This window comes from Mastigoproctus giganteus, chromosome 10 (genome assembly GCF_048544385.1).
Source record: "Mastigoproctus giganteus isolate SK-2022 chromosome 10, ASM4854438v1, whole genome shotgun sequence".
Taxonomy (NCBI): Eukaryota; Metazoa; Arthropoda; class Arachnida; order Uropygi; family Thelyphonidae; genus Mastigoproctus; species Mastigoproctus giganteus.
The window spans coordinates 113726739-113749647 of NC_143584.1; the positions used below are offsets into that span (position 1 = coordinate 113726739).

General features: G+C 36.7%; 1 protein-coding gene across 1 annotated transcript in view; it reads right to left on the reverse strand.

The window, feature by feature from the left end:
• LOC150079229 (vesicle-associated membrane protein 3-like) overlaps nt 1–22909 on the reverse strand; it is a 204931-nt gene that overhangs the window by 85710 nt on the left and 96312 nt on the right. Inside the window, exon 3 of the mRNA XM_090382491.1 lies at nt 17251–17329. Coding sequence (XP_090238617.1) covers nt 17251–17329 — 79 coding nt within the window. The remainder of the gene's footprint in view (nt 1–17250; nt 17330–22909) is intronic.

A 22909-nucleotide genomic window follows, 5' to 3' on the forward strand; every position in this document is an offset into this window, starting at 1 on the left:
ACTCATCATGGGCTGTCTTTCAAAAAAGTGTCTAGCAAAAGTGCAGCTCTCAACACTACAGTTGTGAAGGAATAGAAGGATGAGAATCATTTAAAAAATGTTCTGTTATACAACCAGAATGACATCTTCAAGGCTGATGAAACTGGACTTTTAAGTTGTTACTGAATAAAATGCTTACATTTAAAGGTGAGAAATGCAGTGGCAGAAGGCAAAACAATTGATTACCACTCTACTAGTAGTAAACATGTCTGACATAGAGAAGCTTCCTCTCAATCACTGGAAAGGTCCAGAAGCCCAATGCTTTATAGGTTTGAAGACATTACCAACTGTGTATTGATTACATTAGAGAAGTGTATTACAAAATGAGCAGGGAGAATAGAAAAAATCTGTTGTTTGTGGATAACTGCACCCCCTCACAGCCAAGTGAATGTCCTGCATGCAATCATCAACCTAATATGACATCATTTCATTAGCCCCTTGATCAAGGTGTAATCCAGTGCTTTTAAGAAAAATTACTGAGAATGCTATTAAACAAAATCGTGCTGTGTGTCGAAAGCAAAATGATGCAAAACTGATGTGCTGTAGGCAAAGTATTCATGTTTCAGCATGGGATAAGATTGATGAAAAGGTGTCCGACAACTGTTTCAGACATGGTGGATTTGTTGCTTTGAATGAAGTTTTCACACACTTCTTTCTTTATTAATCATTAAGAACAGTCCATTAACAGTGAAGAAATTTGAGGATGTGCACCATCACCTGAACTTAGAGGCAAATGTGTTTTGAAAACTACAATCAAGTAGAGATGCAAGCATTGCATGTTTCCGGATATACACAAAAAAAAAGAACTCATTGCAGACAAAATGGAACTCAAAATTAGTAGTGATGAAGGAACCTATTGTGGTTGACAAAGTTTCACTGAACGATATTCATCAAGGAATAGAATTTGTATGTTGTTTTATTGATGTGCAGCCTTACTGCAAAAATAAATTAACCACTATCATGCAGAGAGGGCGCCGACTCTCTTTAAAAATTACAGCTGTGAGTTACAGGCTCTGAAAAAGCGAAAAGTGTTTGCCTTTTTATTTACATAATTGTTATTTTATATTGTAGTTAATACATAGTCTTATAGTTATAGTTATGCTGGTTATTTTTATTTTAATTTAGATAAAGAGTTTTTGTGGATTACTGTACTACTTAATATACGTAAAACCATTATTTCATTCGAATCTTGCAGCAATTGTTTTTGTATATAGTGGTAGGGAATTCAAATTTTTAATTGAGGTAACTAGGTAGTTCTAACATATAATTACATAGAGTAATACGCTTCACTGTTTCTATTAGATAGCACAGTATTGACATTTAATTAATTTAATTTATTGATCTTATTAATTTAAAATATTATGCCCCAAACTAGAGCAGCAAAGCAGCGGGCACAAAGTGGCAGGAGTGCTGTGACTCGGGGGAGAATTTGGGGGGGGGGGATTCTCCAACGCATCACAGCCTAAAAAAATGTGCAACTTGCAAAATGTTTGCCAAACTCTCTGGAACGGAACATGATATTGCCATGGGGGATGTCTTTGTGTGTGTGTGTGCGATGTAAAGAGTTTAAGGAAATCAGGCGACAACTCAGCATTGTTATGGGCCTATATGAGAGTTTGAAGGATAGGGGGGATGTCCTCAAAGGATCTAAATTGAGGGGCCCATCAAGCTCTCAGCTGCCCACATCAATGCCAGAGCTTGCACTTTGGTCATCACACAACACAGCGGCAACCCCAAAGGCAGAATGCGCTGGTCCCACAGGAACTAGTAGTTGTTGGTGACTCTACTGTAATGGAAACGGGGAACATGCTTTATAAAAAGGATAGGTGGAACAGGACCAGGGTATGTCTGCCAGGGACAAAGGTTGATGACGTTGTACAGCGGATATCATCTTTTAAGGGCACAAAAGGTGATATAGTTGTACACGTGGGCACTAATGATATTAAGAGTAGGAGACCGGCAGAATTACTTAACAAGTACAGGTCACTGTTGAACAAAAGCTGAGAATTAGGGTTGAATTTGAAAGTGTCTGCAATTCTGCCCAGACACGGTAGGAGGGAGTATATGATGAGAGCCTTGTTGAATAATTCGGCCCTGGAAAGATTGTGCAAGGCTCAGGGGGTTGATTTTTTTCAGCCTGGTCTGTACTTGTTAACAGGAGAGACTGCTTCTACAGGGATGGGATAAACTTAAATAGAAAGGGTGCAAGAATATTTGCTGATGCTATCGAGGCAGTGTTAGGTGGGTCGGAAAACTGATAGCTTGGGGGGGATACAAGGACTAATAGTTTCACAGTAGCCGCAGGCATAAGTGAAGGTGATTCTTGCACAACTTCTATTAGAATAAGTAGCGACGTGGAGCGAGGGGTGTTGGGGGTTTCGGGTATGGATGGCAGTCATCGTGAAATAGGTGGGTATATGGGATGTGTTAGGGGGAATAGGAATAGGAGTATGTATGCTCCTATTCCTATTCCAATGCTAGAAGTATAGTAAATAAATTTGATGAATTTGAAGTGTTGGTCAAGACATCAAAGGCGGATATTGTTGGGATAGCAGAGACGTGGTGTCACACAGATATAAGGAATGCAGAACTGGAATTTGGGGAGTACAATGTGTACAGAAAAGATTGACAGGATAGAAAGGGTGGAGGTATTATACTGTTAATTAAGAAAAACATAAAATCAAAAGAAGTGCACCCAGTTGATATAGATGAACAGTGCACTGTTGAGTCAGTTTGGTGTGACATAAGCCAAAAATAAGAGTAGGAGTGTGTTATAGGCCTAATGACTCGAATGAGTACAAAGAACAATTGTACAGAGAAATAGAGTGGGCTAGTAAATCAGAATGTCTTATAATGGGGGATTTTAACTTCCCAGATATTGACTGGAATTTGTGGGTTGGTCACTCACACACTAGTCGGACTTGTGTATTTATTGGATGATTGTTTTCTGGAGCAGCATGTTCGAGAGGCAACCAGAGAGAATAATACTCTTAATCTGGTTATCAGCAGTGATCATTCGTGTATTAAGAATTTGCAATTAAAGGAACCACTAGGTGGCAGTGATCACAGTGTACTGATGTGGGATTTACTTTATGATTTAATTACCATCAGGGGTAAAGGAAAGGGTTTTTGCTTCCGTAAAGGTGAATACAGTGGGATCAACTGACGATGTTACCAACAGTAAATTCTAAATGGGAAGCATTCAAGGAAGCATTCAAAGAATCGTGGATGCTATTAAAAGTTTCATACCTATTAAGAAATATTGTTCAAGGTTTAGGCCTAAATGGTTATCAAATGAACTAATGAAACTCGTAACAGAGAAGAAAAATGCATGGGATGCATATAAATTATCAAGCGACTCAAAAGCCTATGGCAGATATAAGCTAGTCTGTAATCGGGTCACAAAGGAGGTTAGGCAGGCGAAGGCAGATTACGAGAAATCCTTGGCAAAAGATGCTAAGAAAAACAGCAAGGATTTCTTTATTTATATAAACTCTAAAAGGAAGGGAATGAATCTGATTGGTCCACTTGACATCGATGGTTTGACTGTTGATGATCCTGCTCAGATAGCAAACAAACTGAATGAGTATTTTGCATCTACATTCACACATGAGGAATTATTAAGGTTTGAAAATGGCATAAGGTTATCAAATTGTAGCAGGATACTTAATGATTTTGTAATAACTGAGAGCAAAGTGGAGGAGAAATTGTTGAAGTTAAACATAAGAATGGGTGGATGGGACCTATCTAGATATATTAAAGGAGGCGGCAAAGCTTTTAACTAAGGAAACCTTAGCTATAATTATGAGAGCATCCTTGGACTCAGGAAAGTTCCCACGGACTGGAGATGTGCAAATGTATCCCCAATTCACAAAGGGGGATCGAAGGGTGACACGAGTAATTACAGACCAGTTAGTTTAACTTCTGTTCTGGGTAAAATAATGGTGCCACTGGTTAAAGATGCATTGCAGGATCATCTAGACAAGACTGCAGCAATAATTCAGACGCAGCATGTGTTTATTACGGGAAAGTCTTGTCTGACAAATTTGATAGGATATTATGATGTGGTTACAAAGGGAACTGGATGCAAAAAATAATTTTGATATCATATATTTGGATTTCAGGAAAGCTTTTGACACTGTTGCGCATGGAAGACTATTGTACAAATTGGAGCAGAATGGTATTAAGGGTAAGTTGCTACAATGGATAAAAGGATGGTTAAGTGGGAGATGACAGAGGGTGGTAATCAATGGGTGCTGTGTTTCGTGGACTAATGTTATTAGTGGAGTCCCACAGTGTTCGGTGTTCAGTCCACTGCTGTTTTGTATATTTATCAATGATATTGATGAAGGTATATCAGGCTTAGTGTCGAAGTTTTCAGATGAAACAAAGGTTGGCTGGGTTGTTAATGACAGTAATGGCAGTGTGCTACTGCAACAGGATCTAAATAATTTGGGTAGATGGGCCAAGAAGTGGCAACTGAAGTTTAACCTTGACAAATGCAAAGTACTGCATATGGGTAGAAGCAATCCCAGAGAAACGTACCAACTGTGTGGTACTACACTTAAGGTGGTAGAAAATGAAAAAGACCTGGGAGTAATTGTGCAGTCAGATATGAAGTTTTCTGAGCAATGCAGACAGGCTGCAAGGGCAGGTGATGGGGTTTTGTCAATGATACATAGGAATTTTGCTAGCAAGGAAAAGGAGGTGATTGTCCCTCTGTATAAGGCAATGGTCAGGCCATGCCTTGAGTACTGCGTACAGGTCTGGAGGCCTCATTTTAGGAAGGATGTAGATTTACTTGAGTGTGTACAGAGAAGGGCAACAAGATTGGTGAGGGGAATGAAGGGATCCTCTTACCAAGAGAGGCTTAAGTTCTGCAAATTGCAGTGGCTGGAGACTAGGCACCTGCACGGTGATCTGATTGAGGTGTATAAGGCCTTGAATGGGTTGAGCACACTGAATTCTGATGGGATCCTTCCACTTGTTCAGATTACGAACCTAACTGGCATAAATTCAAATTAAGAAAGGACAGATGTAGAATAGATGTGCGGAAATTTGCCTTTAGCCAGCGGGTGGTTAATTGCTGGAATAAACTTCCATCTGTCGTTGTGGAAGTTGATAGGTTGAATAAATTTAAGGAGGAACTGGACAGGCATTTGGAGGGAATGGTGTGATTTTTTTTTTTTTTTTTTTTGGCTGATGCTGCATAAGCTCATACACTTGCTTACTTGCATCACATGCCACTAATACTACTACTACTTTCAAAATTATATTTTTAAACATGCTCTGCCATTGACAGTGTATTCTTAGTTTATTTTAAAATGTGAAAGCAGTTCTGTATTACAAATTTTCCATCCAAACCTGATCCACATTACTTGCTTATCTTATGACTTACATAGGAGAGCAAATCCTCAAAAGAATTCTGGCAAAGTTAAAGTTATTTATTGTATAAAGAAGTGTCTTCATAAAAGCTTCTGCATCCATAGCTAATTGCTTAATTAGTTACAGAGATTTCTGCAACCTGACCTTCCTCTTCTATTAGAGCCTATTTTGACAAGATAGGGTTATATGCAGCATTGTTTTAAAACAAAAATTATGATTCTATAAAAGTTGTCGATTGTGAATGTTGCAAATATTGGTGCTATTAAAGCAATTCTTTATGATTTCTTTGGTTAGAAAATATTAGCTATTCAATTACTTTGTAAGCTAATTCTATAAACTTTAAACATAAGGATGGTCTCTGAACAGTGCAATTGAATAGGTATAGAAAATTTAGTTAGAAAAGAACTATCCCTGGAGGCACAGGAGAGAAAATAAGAAATAAATTTAGTAATTTTTAAAATAAGGTTTTAAAAGGCCATCAACTACTTCCTCGGCGACCAAAAGAATATCTTCTCTTGTTTTAGTGCCATGACTTTGATAGTAAAAATACAACTAGATCAGAATCATTCTGATTTAGTCTGCTATGGTGATCACTTTCCAAAATGGACATAGGTTTGAAAACTGTTCATAAAATAAATTTAAGTAACATTCAACATATCTAGGAGAATAGCAACCTGAGTAAATGGAGGTGAAATACATTGGCTTGAAAAGTGCATTCAGATTTTCAACATTGGCATAACATAAAAAAAAAATAAAATAAACGGCTTTATTCAAACCTGAGGAGAGTAATATGAGCAGACTTTCTACATGAATGAACATAATATGCCTGGAGATAGTATGCTTGGCCTGTTTGGGATTATTTTAAATTTATTTTGAAAGAAGACAAATTAAATTCATCAATTTGTCTTTTTTCAAAACTTTTGGATTGTGAGCTGGATTTGAACTATAGTCAGTACCACTCAACTGTTGATCACTTTAATTTTCAATTTTCTAACTGAAAAAGTGCTCATAATGCTTTTGTCATTACTTCTGACCACTTTTTTAAAAACATTTCTAGGTTTTCACTATTCTACCAGTCTAGTTACACATTTAATCAAAGACAGCCAATGTGTACACACATGGTTCTAAATCTTTTTTTTTTTTACTTCAGTGACATGCATTAGTTAAAATTGTCTAAATCTATCCTCCCTTCTAGCATTTCTTTCTAGATAAAAGTAAATCTACTGTACAAATTTAAGCAGTGTGGCATTAAGGGCAAGTTGCTGATATAGATAACGGGATAGTTTGATGGGAGAAGACAGAGTTGTTATTAATAGGAACAGCTGCTTGAACAAATGATATTACTGGAGCGCTCCAGGGTTCAGTGCAGGGCCCATTGTTATTTTCAATATTTATGAAGACATATGAAGTGTGATGTTTGTTATTTGGTTTTTAGGAGCATTAACAACTAAGGCCATACTGCTCCGGGATATGCGGTGGTAATTGCCTGACCTTGGCTCGAACCCCGGTCTAATCAAGAAGCGTTTGCTACGCATTGCTGCTCCTTCCCACCTGGCTACGGAGGCACCATATCAAGTGTGATATCTCAGTTTTTAGATGAAAGAAAGGTTGGCAGGATGGTTAATGAGAGTAATCAGGGTATGCTACTGCAACAAGATCTAGACAAATTAGGCAGATGAGCTGAGAAGTGGAAATTGAAGGTGACAAATCCAAGATCAACATACCAACTGTGTGATGCCATAGTCAGGGTAGTAGAGAACGAAAATGATCTGAGGGAAATTGTGCAGTTAGTTATGAAGTTCTCTGAACAGTGCAGACAGGATGACAAACCCATAGGATTTTGTCAATAATATAGATAAAATTTTGCCATTAAGGATAAGGAGACGATTATCCCATTGTAATAATGCAATGATTATACCATACCTTGATTACTGCATATGGGTCTGAAAGCCTCATTTGTGAAAGGATGTGGATCTGTTGGAGCAGGTACAGAGAAGAGCTAACAAGATTAGTGAGAAGAACAAAAAGGGTCCTCTTACCAGGAATGGCTTCAGTTCTGCAAACTGCAACACCTGGAGGCCAGACAATTGTGAGGTGATCTGAATGAGGTGTTTAAGGCACTGAATGGGATTTAGGAGGCTTAATACCAATGGAATCCTTTCTCTTGCTCTGACAACACACTCACGAAGGGGTATAAATTCAAACTGAGGATGGTTGCATGATAGATGTGTGGAAATTTGGTTCCACCCAGAAGGTAGTTGATCATTGGAACTAGACGATCTGTTAAGAGGGGATAGCCAGGTAATATGCAAAGTTTTGGGAGTGTTTTTTTTTTTTTTTTTTTGGCTGATGCTGTATAAACTTTCTTTCTTGTATCATCTGTCACTACTAATACCACTAATACTAATTTAATAAGTATTCATCTACTTTCACAGGAAGGCAGTAGCTCCCTTATCAGCACACACACACTACCAAGACAGTAAGGACAATCTATTACCACCCTTGTGGGATGGTAATAGCCTGTTCAGATTTTAAAAGAAAGAATTTCACATACTTTCAGATTGTTTGGGAGAAAATATCCAGTGCTGTACCCTGTAGTGTTACCTTCCAATGGTGGCAGTGAGAACAAACTGCTTTCGATTTCACAAGTTAATAGTTGTAGCAATGATAAATGATGCAAGAAAGCCAGATTATATAGAATCAGCCAAAAAACAACAACAAAAAAAAAACTATACAGTTCACCCATTCATACACACCAAGAATTCGTCTAGTTTTTCCTTGAATTTATTAAACCCATCCGCACTTCCACAACAACAGATGGAAGTCTGTTCCAACAATCAACCACTCACTGCCTGAAGGCAAACTTCCGCACATCTATTCTGCAAACGTCCTTCAACTTAAATTTATGCCCCTTCATGTATGTTTTTTCAGCAAGAGAGAACGTCATTCACATTCAGCTTACTCAATGCATTCAAGGCCTTAAACACCTCAATCAAATCTCCCTGCAGCTGCCTAGTCTCAAGATGCTGCAAATTGCAGAGCTGAAGCCTTTCTAGGTAAGAGCACCCTTTTGTTCTCTTTGCCAATCTGGTTGTTTTCTCTGCACCCACTCCAGCAGATCTACATCCTTCCTAAAGTGAGGACTCCAGACCTGCACACAGTATCAAGACAGCCTAACTATGAACTTCTATGAAGGGATAATCACCTTTTCCCTGCTAGCAAAGTTCCTGTATATCATTGACAAACCCAAGAGGTGTCCTGGCAGCATGTCTACACTACTCAAGAGAATTTCATATCTCAATGCACAACTACTCCCATGTCTTTTTCATTTTCAACAACACTGAGTGTAGTACAACACAGTTGATAAGTTACTCTAGGGTTACTGTTACCCATGTGCAGCACCTTGCATTTGTCAATTTTAAACATCAACTGCCATTTCTCAGCACATCGACCCAATTTTCCTAGACCTTGTTGCAGTAGCTCACCCTGATAACTCATTAACCACCCAGCCAACCTTTGTATCATCTGCAAACTGACATTAAGCCTGATATACCTCCATCAATACCACTGATAAATATTGAAAATTATGGACTCAGCACTGATTCTGGGGAAACTCCACCAATAACATTAGCACACGAAGTGCTTATTAATAACCACTCTGTCTTCTTCCACTTAACTATCCCTTTATCCAGAACAGTAATTTGTCCTTAATGCCACATTGCTCCAATTTGTACAGCAGTCTTTTATGTGAATCCTTGTATAAGGCAATGGTCAGGCCACACCTTGAGACCTGCATACAGGTCTGGAGGCCTCATTTTTGGAAAGATGTTGAGCTACCAGAATGAGTACAGAGAAGAGCAATGAGATTAGTGAGTGGAACAAAGGGTTGCCGTTACCAAGATAGGCTTAATTTCTGCAAATTGCAGTGTCTGGAGACCAGGCACCTGCGAGATGATCTGACTGAGGTGTATAAAGCCTTGAATGGTTTCAGCAAGCTGAATGTTGATGGGATTCTTCCGCTTGCTCAGATTCTGCATCTAAGGGGGGGCATAAATTCAAATTGAAGAAAGGCAGTTATAGAATAGATGTGCGGAAATTTGGCTTTAGCCAGCAGGTGGTTGATTACTGGAACAAACTTCGATCTGTCATTGTGGAAGTTGACATCTTAAATAAATTCAAGGCTGAACTAGACAAACTTTTGGAGTGAATGGATGGGTGAAACAGGAAGGTTTCCCCCCCTTTGGCTTGTTATTTGTTATTTGGTTTTTAGGAGCATTAGCAACTAAGGCCATATTGCTCTGGGATATGCGGTGGTCATTCCCTGACCTTTCCGCATCCTCCGTATTTGGTGGTGACAGGCTCGAACCCCGGTCTAATCAAGAAGCATGTGCTATGTACCGCTGCTCCTAATGTGCTATGTACCGCTGCTCCAAAGTGGGGGGGGGGGGCTACGGAGGCGTCCCCCACTTTGGCTGATGCTATATAAGCTTGCTTTCTTTCATCATATGCCTCTACTAATGCTAATGTGCAACAGTATTAAAAGCCTTCCTGAAATCCACATATATAATGTCAAAATTAATATTTGCATCCAGTTCCTTGGTCATCACTGCATCATAGTAACCTATCAGACTGCTTAAACAAGACCATCCCTTAAGGCAAATCCATACTGTGATTGTAGTATAACTGCATGCTTGTTCAGATGGTCCTGTATTACATCTTTAACCAGTGATTCCATTATTTTCCCTGGAACAGAAGTTAAACTAACAGGTCTGTAATTACTCATGTTGCCTTTTTATCCCCCCCTTTATAAACTGGGAATACATTCGCACATCTCCAGTCCATAGGGACCTCCCTGGACTTGAATCCAATGATGCTCTCATAATTATGACTAAGGGTTTGCTTACCTCCTTTGCTGACTGCCTTAATATAATAGGATAGATTCCATCCATCCCAGGTGCCTTTTTTACCATCTTCAACAATTTCTCCCCCACTTTCCTTTCAGTTATCACAAAGTCATTTAGCTCCTCAATAGTTTGATAAATTTCTGTATCCTCTTCCCTAAGGAATTCCTCATGTGTGAATGTAGATACAGAACAATTATTCAATTTTTCAGCAACCTGAGCAGGATCATCAACAGTTAACCCATTGACATCAAGTAGCCCAATGTAATTCGACCCCTTCCTCCTACTGTTAATATAAGCATAGAAGTCTTTGCTGCTTTTCTTGGCATTCTTTGCCAGAGACTTCCTATAATCTGCCTTGGCTTGCCTAACCTAATTTGCAAGTTGATTACAGACTAATTTATATTTACCATAGGCTTCTGTATTTCCTGATAATTTATATGTATCCCATTCACTTTTCTTTGCTACATGGCTCAATAGTTCATCTGACATCCATTTAGGTCTAAGCTGTGAACGGTATTTCTTCGTAGGCATGAAAAGCCTAGTAGCTTCTCTGATTACTTCCCATTTAGAATTTGCTGTTTGTAACATCATCAGTTGGTACCACTGCAGGGAATTTAAAAACTGTCTGAGAACTCTGTAGTCAACCTTAGAAAGCAAAAGCCTTTCCCTTTATCTCTGACAGTAGTCATGTTTTTAATTAAATTGCACATTAGTACATTGATCACTGCCACCCAGCGAGTCTTTTACCTGCAGATGCCTAATGCATGAAGAATCAATAACCAAATACTTCCTCTTGTTGCCTCTCTAACATGCTGCTGTAGATAAGAGTCATCCAAGAAATCTTCAAAAGTCTTGCTAGTGTATGAGTGACCAACGCACAAATTCCAGTCAACATATGGAAAGTTAAAATCTCCCATTATGACACATTCTGTTTTGTTGGCTCCCCCTCTATTTCTCTGTATAGTTTTTAGGATACTCATCACAGTCAATAGGTCTATACCACACTCTTACTCTCAATTTTCTTTTCCCAGCACTTATATCACACCAGACTGACTGAACATTGAAATCATCACCCATGTCAACTGGATGAACTGCCTTTGAGTTAATATGCTGTTTAAATAAGAACATAACCCTCTACCTCTCCTGCCCTTCCTGTATATATTGTACTCCCATATTCAAATTCAGCATCACTTGTCTGAGTAACACAATGTTTCTATTATTCCTACAATATCTGCATTTCACGGGTTAATCAGTTCTTCAAATTTATCAAATTTATTTAATATAACTCCTAGCATTAGCATACATGAAAGTACACATGCACATGTTCTTAGTTACCCCAACACAGCCCATGTATTTATTTATTCCACGATGATCCACAGAAGGGCCTAAAGTCCCAGACACCTTGCTTTCCAGGCTGCTGCATATACCGACAGTAGCAGTGCAAGAATTACTTTCACCTCTGCTTGCAGCTATAGTTAAGCTATTAGTCCGTTAGCAGTTATCCAAAGCAGTTTCCCCACAAGTTAGCAGTTTTCCAAAACACCTATCACTGGTTCAATAGCATCAGCAAATATCCTTGCACCCCCTTCTATTCAAGTGTATCCCATCCCTGTAAAAATCTCTCCTGTTAACAAGCACAGACCACACAGAAAAATTCTATCCCATGAGCCTTGCACATTCTCACCATGGCTGAACTGATTGACAGGGCTCTCAACATATACTCCCTCCTATCGTGTCCATGCAGAATTGCAGACAATTTCAAATTAAATCCTAACTTGCAACTTTTTCCCAACGTTGCCCTGTATTTGTTAAGTAAGTCCTCACATCTCCTATTCTTAATATCATTAGTGCCAATGTATACAACAGTATCACCACTTGTGCCTTTAAAAAATGATATCTGCTCTACACTGTCATCTACTTTTATCTCTGGCAGACAAACTTGGTTCTATTCCACCTATCCTTGCACAACATATTTCCTGTTTTCTTGACAATAGAGTCACCAACAATAACTACCTCCTGTGGAACCAACGCATTCTGCTTTGGAGATTGCAGCTGTGTTATCTGATGTACAAGTGTCAGCTCTGGCATTGAGTTGGGCAGCTGAGAGCTTCATGGGCCCCCCTATTTTAATTCCTTTGAGAGCAGCTACCCTACTCTTCAAACTCTGATAAACGTCCATCAGAATGCTAAGTTGGGGTGTAATTTCTTCACACTCTCCGTACCAAACACACATACAAAGACATACCCCTTGGCTGTATTATGTCCTGTTCCAGTAAGCTCTGCACACATCTTACAAGTTGCACATTTTGTTAGGCTGTGGTACATTTGAGAATTGTCCCCCACCCCCTTTGGTTTTTTTTTTTTTTTTTTTTTTTTACCACGCGCCACAACACTCCCGATACTTTGTACCCATTGCTTTGCTGCTTTAGTCTCGGGTATGATTTCCATTTATATATAATTTAACTGATTAACAATGAAAATTAATAAAATTAATCAATTTAATGGATTAATTGACAATACTACCCTAAGCTTACAGATTCCTAAATGCAGTGAAGTGATACATATTATGCTACCAAGTTTTTATCTAGTTTTACACTATTGAGTTTTTATATATTTGGGTAATACAAAGAAGTTACTGCAACAGGACACATAGCTTGGACTGCTATATGCCCTTGCAATGCTATGCTATCAATTTTTTTTCCCTAGTTTTATGCTATTGAGTTTTAATATATATACACACACACATGTGTGTATATAATATATATATATAATATAATATATACAGGGTGATTCACTACCAGTGCGACAAACTGGCAGGAGGTGTAGGGGGCACAAAGCCGAATCGGAATCACATAGCATTGCAGGGTCCAAAATGCCTTCATCATGCAGTAGAGGACGTTGAACAGGAGGTCGCATAAACAGCGATCCCGCTGGAAGTCAGCATTTGCAAACCGTTTTCTATTGAAGAAACCAAGTAGCAAAAGTCCTCCGGAGTGGATAATCTGAAGGCTTCAATGATTGGACGCGTTGCAGATGGTATGAACTCATTTGGTTTGTTGACAGTATCCTCCATACAGTGGATTGGGAAATATCCAATCATTGGCCTATCGCTCGAGTACTCGTACTCAGATTGCCTTCTGCAAGACGTAGGACATTCTCCTCATTGTCTGGCATCCTCGTCGTTCGCTCTCGATTCATGGTACCTCTCATGAATCGAGACATGTGAAACAACCAGTCTCACGTAACCTTCTGTGCACACGTGCGAAAATCGTATGATGAGGAGCATGTCTGTGCGGGAAATGTTCCTGGTACAAGCGCAGAGCGGCGCGCCCGTTACAGTCCGCAGCTCCATATGCGAGGTGCATGTCGGCCAGTTCAACGTTTGAATACTCGTTCATCCTACTGCCTCGGGAACCGGTTCACAAATGCTGACTTCCAGCGGGATCACTTTTCACACGACCTCCCGTTCAACGTCCTCTACCGCATGACGAAAGCATTTTGGACCCTGCAATGCTATGTGATTCCGATTCGTCTTTGTACCCCCTACACCTCCTGCAAGTTTGTCGCACTGGTAGTGAATCACCCTGTACACACACACACACACACACACACACACACACACACACACACACACACACACACACACACACACGTGTATATATATTAAAACTCAATATATACACACTGCTGCACCAGCAGTAATTCAAAATGGCACATACTTTTCAGAGCCATCACTATCTCTTCTTTCCCTATATGCACAATTTAATTAAAATGCCCATTCTTTTGTTCTTCCACAATCTTATTTTTTTGCTATTTGACTATCAGGAAACATTTCTCAATAATGAATCTGCATGATCAGAATCAGATTTTATAGTACATGGAAAAGTGTGGGTAAATTTCATCATATTTCTTTGGCATCTTACTGAAAGAAACTGTTAGCTTTGTACTACACAAATACTATGAAAATACTGCATATAACAGAGAATAATACAGTTATTGTGCTTTCTGTAGTGTAACAGAAATGTACAATATCTGTTGTGATAGAGCACATTTGGTAGCCAATTCATTAGCAGAAATAAGTACAAATTTACAAATTTTTTAAAAAATCCAATTTTAATGTAGTTTTATTTTTTGTTAAAAAAATAAAATGGAGAAAAACAAAGTTTTGGCAAAAAGATCTAGAAACTGTCACCAAATTTATTACAACCATCAGATGGAGAATGGTCAAATCAAGCAAAAAAAAACCAGATTCTCTATCATAAATCCAGAGAGTTGGCAGCTTATGTGTATGTAACAATAAACACTAATAATGTAAAATTTGTTTTAAATGTAAAAATCCAACCAAAATTTACAGAGATGATAGATAATAAGAGGTGAAATTTCCCTACTTGAAGGGTCATACTGAAGGAACCACTTTTCATCCCAAGCAAAAATGGAAGTAATGAAAGTGTCATCATTAAATGAGGTGTGCTAAAGATCAGCACAAATTGCAGACCAAGTTTCCTTTTTGTATAATTTTCAGACCACATAAAGCCAAACTTGCCCATAATTTTATTTTTGCTAAATCCATCAATTTTTTTTTAATTGAAAGAATTTCCTCAATCAAAATTCATTGACAACTGTTTTTGTTTATGTTCCACTCATTTGCTAGCATCCATTCTGTTACTAAGTGATTGTGCTGCAAAAATTTCCTGCCAATGTTTTCAATCAAATGTGCAGATAGAAGGGCTGTTCACAACCTGGGACAATCTGCAATGCTCCTCCTTCCATCACAGAAATTAGCACACCCAAAAACATGATATCTCATTACTGTAAGCTTCTTGCAGTAAGTTACACATTGTGTCAGTTACCCAGTTTTAAACTAAATTTTAATGTTCACTCATTGCTTTTCAACCTCTCTGTAATACCTGACTAATGCTGACAGATAGATATGCTGTGTGCCTGCCATGACAAGAATGAACATGCAAAAATTTAATATTGGGAATAACGCATTGTGTGAAGCTACGACAATTTATTTATTTTATTATTTTTTTTCCCATGGCAAAATACTAGTACCTCAAACTTTTACAGTGGACATACACAGTAAATAAATACCAGAGGCTTATGGCCACCACTGATAAATTAACAGGAGGACACTGCAACAGCCATGAGGGTCCAGGATCCCAAATTGCTATTGTGGAATTGAGCTACTTTGCCTTATTAGTATTTCTAAAAGTTTTATTCAATGCTCAGCTACCTTGCCTTATTAGTATTTCTAAAAGTTTTATTCAATGCTCAGAAAATTTTACAGGAGCTAGGGAGACATAACAGTTGTTGCAATAACAACACTGCTTCATAGTTCAATCACGAAACTGCATCTTCTTTTGGCATTTGCTCACTTTATTACCAGAAGTTCATTACAATATTAGGTTGTTTCAAAAATCTAGCAAGAATTAAATCCCAATGTTGCTAGAAATAGGCATCATGTTTAGCAAGCCTTTTATCATAAAAAGAGAAACAAAGGTGACATTTCTCTAGCTTTATTTTCTATAAGCATACAAACACAGTTTCTGCAATTCCCTCTAAATTATATAGAACTAAGCTTTATCTGAAGAAAACCTCTTGTACAACAATACACAGTGAATGTTGGTTAATGTTATCAGCTGCTTATTATAATCAAAAATAATAATACAAAACTGTTTACATTATAATGTACACAAATTCTGCTGCTTTATGTAATCATGCTGCTGTTTACTGTTATTTATTATTATTATTATTTTTTATTATTATTATTATTTTTTTTTTTTTTTTTCAATTAGAAGAAATATGCCTTCCAGGAAATCTAAGAGTGCATATTAAGTCATATCTGCCAACAATTGACAACCCCAACCCTAACACCATATAACATTTACAACCATTTTCCTAGCCAGGTGAAATTGATTTCTTTTAAATCCCAATCCCTGCCACGTGACTGTAGGCTTCACAAAAAAAGCAGATAGTTCATGTAAATAAAATAAGGTGAACGATCAAGATATTGATCCTTTTGCTATCACACTATATTATGTTGGAGGAGGGAGAAGCAATCCAGTGAGATAACCTTCGATATGACATATATTCATGGCATTTACTTTCACTGTTGTACAGTTTTGCAGTCTAAAAAATAACAAATCCACATTAACTAGTAGTTGAAGATAAAAAGATGAAAATTTCTGTACCTTCCTAAATACAGAAAAATTTATTACTTGGCATGGTTTTTGAAATTATTTTTACAATTATCTCTGATGTATTGCATTTAAAGACAACTGTTAAAATGCTATGAATCTTGAAATTATGGTTTATACCAATTAAAATTTTGCTTGCTTCCTGACTGTCAGTGGTTATTTAATAAATGATATTTTAATCTTTTACCAAGGTCATTTGTTTGAAAGCAGTGCAATATCAGCACAACCCATTGCAAAGGCAAAGTTTATTCTACTGTGAACATAAAGACTAGTAGAACAGACTGTCAGCTATTATTAGGGAGGGAAAAGTGAGAGCTATAAATTACTGTATAGTTTACAAAAACATATTGAAAATTTAATAACAATATTTTAAACTACCAAGAATGGAGAGATTTTTTAAACAGGTCAGTATGTTTATAATGTGTTTTTTTTTTTTTTTTTTTTTTCATTGTTTAAGTTTGTATTCTTTTAAAATTTCAACACTGAAATCAGACTGTGTTTACATTTTAGCACAGTACACACAGTACTACATATACTGTAGTTAATGATAAACAGATTTTGGTAAAATAAATAGTTTTTTATATTCCATCAAAACGAACTCCCTGCATTTAATTTCATCAGCAACTTAATATTATTAATTTTTGTAATCAACTATAACCAGCACCACAGTACTATACATCAAAACTGTATATAATTTTTAGTAAAAAACAGAAGTTAGCTACCTGCACGGTCATCCAATTCTGAAAGCTTTGTATCTCTCTCCAACACCTTTTCAACATTGGTACGCATAATATCTACAACCTAATATTGACGGTATACAAAAAAAAACTATTATTATCCAATTATAAATGTGTGCTGACAACACAATATATTTTAAAGGCTCAAAAATCAGAAAAAAATTAAAACTGAAATCTACAACTAGGTGATTCTTTATCCAGAACTATGAAACTAAGTACACAGTTATCCAAAAAGAAGTAAAAAGTTAAAAAAAAAAAAAAAAAATCATAGAAATTAAAATTTGCATTTATTATATTATTGAGGCAGATGCAGTTGGACAATTTCCTACAGACCTTACGGGCCTTTGATATTCTCTTCAACATTACATTCCTTAGCAAATATGCTCAAAAATTGATACCAATGCCTCAGTGGCCCTACATGACATGTGGTTGTGTGAGATGTTCTCACACAACCACATGAAAGTAAGGAAGGGGGCACAGCCTTAGTGAAAGATGAAATCAGCATAATCATTGTGAAACTGAGACATAAAGCAGTTATTTAAAGCAGGTTAAATGTTTTTATTAAATTTATTAAATGTTCTTATTTTTTGGAGAATTTCATTTGCACTAAATGAATTGAAGATTTGTAGTGTCCCATACCCAAATATTGTGGAAGTTGAATTTTGTACTCAAGTAAAAGGAGGCTTTGTCATTTAGTTTTAATGCCTACACCAATTTGAACTTTCAAAAGTAAATGCTTTTGTACAATATGTCATATTGTTGATATGGAGAATACACCTTGAGACATATTCAATTCATGGTAGTATATATCTGTTAATGAACTTTGCTGAAAGGCTTCTCTTACATGTTGCACTGTTTCATCAGTGGCACAGAGAAAATCTTTATTTTTGAACTTCTTGTACCAATTGAAAACCTATGGCTAAATGTCAGAAATTAAATAAAAATTATTATTATGCAATACATTGTACTTTTATAAAAAATGAGAGGTCGTTAAAATAACTGGTTCAGATAATACAGTAAAATCTCTTTAAAAACTCAGTTTATACAAAGTACTCGTACTCATTTATATGAAGCACATCCCATTCCCCTGTGAAAGGATATGTTTTTCTATGTAAATATACTCGTTTATTACAAAATTCAGTTAATATATTATGAATTTCGTTTTCACCCTCTGAGAAATAAATAAATCTTGCTACAGTTGTCTGATTATTGCCCCTATTACTGCCTCTGGCCATCCAATTCCCTGTTTCCCAAAGGATGGCACCAACTTGTCAGAATTTATTTTGTGTAAACAAAACCAGTTTATGGTAGCTACAAGTGTACTCTGAAAAACATCGTTGTGAAGGATGAGCTGTTAAATTAACAAAAGAATAAAAACAGTTTCTCTAAGTTTTTTACATTTTTTTTTTTGGTTAGTTGTTGGCGCATCGGCTTCTGTGGCCATAATGCACCTCCCAAAGTTTTTGCATTTTCTACTCTGATCCAAGCCCGAGGCGGGATTCGAACCCGCAACCTTTGGGTTGCCAGGCAGGCACTTTACCCACCCGGCTAGCCCAGTCGACAGTTTTTTACATACACTCCCTAACTCTCCACAGGATTAAGATTAGTTGCAATTGTTACATCAGTGTTCAAAGAGTCTTTTGCTCCAGTATAATCTATTTTTTGTAGAATTTTATCTGAGCTGATGTCTTTTTTTTGAAGTTGTCTTTAAATTAATTTAAATTTTGTTTATATTAAATCTCATCTAGCAGTGTTTTGGTTAACAGGCGGAATTACGCCTGGAAATTAAACTGAAAATTATACAAGAGGCTGATAGAATGGAAGGCAGCGAAACACACATTGCAAAGAATACAACATGTCTTTATCTACTTTATCTAGAAAACCCCAAAAAAACTTGAAGTGTGTGACACTGGAACAGCAACGAGAAATAGGAAACGAATTCATGGTGCAAAACATGAGGAACTTGAAACAAAACTTTTGAGTGCTATCAACAAATGCATGCATGCATCTCATTTGCCAATATCAGGTTCAATTTTGCAAGAAAAGGCAACTTATCTAGCACTAATTCCAAGTTAATTATCTAATTAACATGGAATTAGAAACTTCAAATGCAGCAGTGGCTGGCTGGCTCCAAAGATTTAAAGGCAGGAATAACTTGGTTTCACAAAATGCTTGCTGCAAGTTTGGATTAGTCAACAAAGAAAAGGCTACAGACTCTGTTTTGTATGGTCCATTCTTGAAAAATATGAGGCAGAGGATATTTTTAATCTTGACGAGACAGGTTTTTTTTTTATAATTTACTGCCAAACAAAACATTTGCTATTCAAGAGAGTCTTGTTATGGTGGAAAATTAAGTAAACAAAGACTCACTGTTCTGTTATGCTGCATTTCAGATGGCAGCACAAAACTACGCCCACTTGTGACTGGCAAGTTTTCCAAGCCAAGATGCTTTAAAGAAGTTAACCAACTTCCCTGTGATTATGAGGCCAACAGAAGTACTTGGCTTATGGTCAAAATTTTTCATCCTCGGTTATCAAAAGTGGACAGAATGGCTTCAGAAAAAAGGAACATTTGATGATTCTAGATCATTGTACAAGACATTCTGTCAAGACACTAAAATTGACAAATATACGGCTGTTGTTTATCCCTCCAAATACCACCAGTTTAATGCAACCACACATTATTTATAACCTCAAGAGAGCATACAGAGCCCGCCTGATAAGGCACTTGATCCGTACCATAGGAGGGAACAATTTGCAGCCAAATTGGAATGTTTTGGATGCTGTCCGTATTGTTATTGCTTGGGAGAGTATTGCATCAAGTGTAATAATCAACTGCTGCTTCAGAAACAGTGGCTTTGGAGAGAATATCACAGAAAAACATGGTCCAGAAAACGAATGTGATAGCAACATTGAGGAATGGAGGAATTTGAAGGAGCATATTGATTTTGTTGGTGAATTTGAAGAGTTTGTGAAGGTGGATGATGAAGTTGCTACCACAGCAATGCCAACACCAGAAGAGCTGCTGAACACCAAGCGAAACAATGTTTTTGTTACCAGCGACAGTGAAGCAACACACCCACACACCTAAAAAAGATGCCCAAAATGCATTGAGCATAACAAAGAATGTGTTGGCTTGCAGTAATGTTGATAAAGAAACAACTATTGCATTTGATGTCTGCGCTGTTGTTAAAAATGCATATAGGACAAAAACTGTGCAAACATCATTGGGTTCTTTCTTTAAATTAGATTAATTTATTGAAAAGTTAATGGTTTGTATGTCTCCTTTTATATTAAGATTGTAATTCTTTTTACTGTGATACTAAAATATTTTATATATCAAATATACACTGTATGGTATTTTCATTTACATTAATTGCTTTTCTCTTAGTTTATCTTACAAATAAAACAAAATCTTTAAAAAAGTGTGTTATTTCTATTACTGTATTGTTAGACAGGGCTTTTGTTTTTATTATTTTATTTATTTATATTTTCATTTATTTTTGATATTATTATTTATTATTATTCTCAGATATATAGCAAGTACTAAAAAAAAAAACGGCAAAATTTACACTTTTGGGGAACCTCATTACTACAAAACATGAAAATTTAGGTCCCTTGTACTTTGTATTAATGAGATTCAACTGTAATTGTTATATTTTAAAAATAAATTATAAATTCTGTTATGTTAAGTCTAATTCCATTTGGTGCTTATGATGAATTGTACCTGTGGCTAGAGCTGCAAGTTCTATACCCCAGTTATGCCTTCTGCTGACTTACAATGTGGAAGGTCTTTTTTATAGGGTATGAAAGTCACATTGCACATTAGTCACTGAATGTGCCCTTGCAAACTGGAAGACAAAATGCCTTTTCCACCAGAGAAGCCATTTTAACATGTTTCTTCTGATGAATGTGACTGAGATTACATTTCTGGAAGATATTTTAAAAAACATTTCAGGGTTTATTTAATCCTTGAACATCTGAAAGTGTTTACTTCTTCTATGAATCACTATATATAAATTACTGCATCTAATATACAAATAGAGCTGATGTCCTTGAAAAGTTACCAAACATGCTATTTTTTTTTTCTTTTCTTAATTTTGGTTTGTTTATTAAGAAATGAAACCTATATATTAAAAAAAATCATTATTTGCCATTGATTTATATTCATACTGTACATTAAAATTTTTAAAAATTTGTCTTTAGGATTGTTTGCTTCTGTTGATGGAAAATAAGATTTTCTACGGTAAAATTCAGGGCAATTCAAAAATAATGATACACTTCCATATGTTTATTATGAGGTAACCAGTGAGCCTACAATCATGTAACATGCACCAATCATTAGAAAAACTCTTAAAGTGTAATTCAAATTAACATGGGAAAGTGTTTTGCTCTTTCTCCACCAGGGATGACCATGTTGCAAAAAGGACACTCCACAACAAAAGGCATTCTGCATCCTGAAGTTAGCAAAAACATGTTCCATACACATTTTGGAATTGATCCGTCAATTAGGTGCAATGTTTACATTGGTATAAGTAATTTGAAGAAGACAGCTGTATTTGCAAAAGGAAAAGTGCTGGTCATCTTCGTGTATCAGAAGAAAATGTGGAACAAATTTAATAAGCTTTTCAGCAAAGCCCATGGAAATCAACATACCAAGGCAGTTGCAAGTTACAGCTGTCCATATTATGGCACATTCTAGCAAACGATTATCCACGAAGAAAACTTTTTCTCAATACTTTCACAGATGCAAGATGACATGGAAGATGATGAATTTGCAACCTTCCTGATCTTCAGTGATGAAGCAACATTCCACTTAAGTAGTAAAGTGAATCACCATAATATGTAATCGGGAGCACTGAAAATCCACATCACATTATAGACATAAACAGAATTCAATGAAAGTGAATGTCTTTTTTTTTTTTGTGCTATTTCACAATGGAAGATCTATGGCCCATTTTTCTTCAAGGGAAATGTGATCACCTGGATTAGTTATCAGGATATTCTGATGAACTGGCTTTCCCCTCATTTAAAGGAAGTCTCAGATGATTGCATTTTCCAGCAGGATGGTACTCTAGCTCATTTTCATTGCAAAGTCCACTGTTACTTCAATGAAACTCTTCCACATTGCTAGATTAGATGTGCTATTGCTACCAACCTATCCTTCCGCAACTGGCCTCCCTGGTTTCCAGACACCCCATGCAACTTATATGGGGAACACTATCAACAGAAAACCATGCCATGATTTTCAGCAATTAAGACATTAGATTACCATAGTGATCTCTAATGTGGTAATCTAATGTCTTAATTACCACAGCAACCATAAACAGGGACACGTTGGAGAAAGTATGGCAGGAATTCAATAATCAATTTGATACGTGCTGCATGACATGGAGTGCCCAAATTGAATGTTTATAACTTTTAAGGTATGAAACTTTGAGAAATTTTCTAATGATTGGTGTGTATTACATGATTGTAGGTTCACTGGTTATTCATAATTAACATAAAACAGTGTATCAATCTTTTTGAATCGCCCTGTATTATATGATCTCCATTACAGATTAACTCAGGCTTGCTTAAAAAGAAAAAAAAAAATTAAAGTTCTTCCTGATAGCAGATGAACCAAGAATCACTGCAGCACAAGA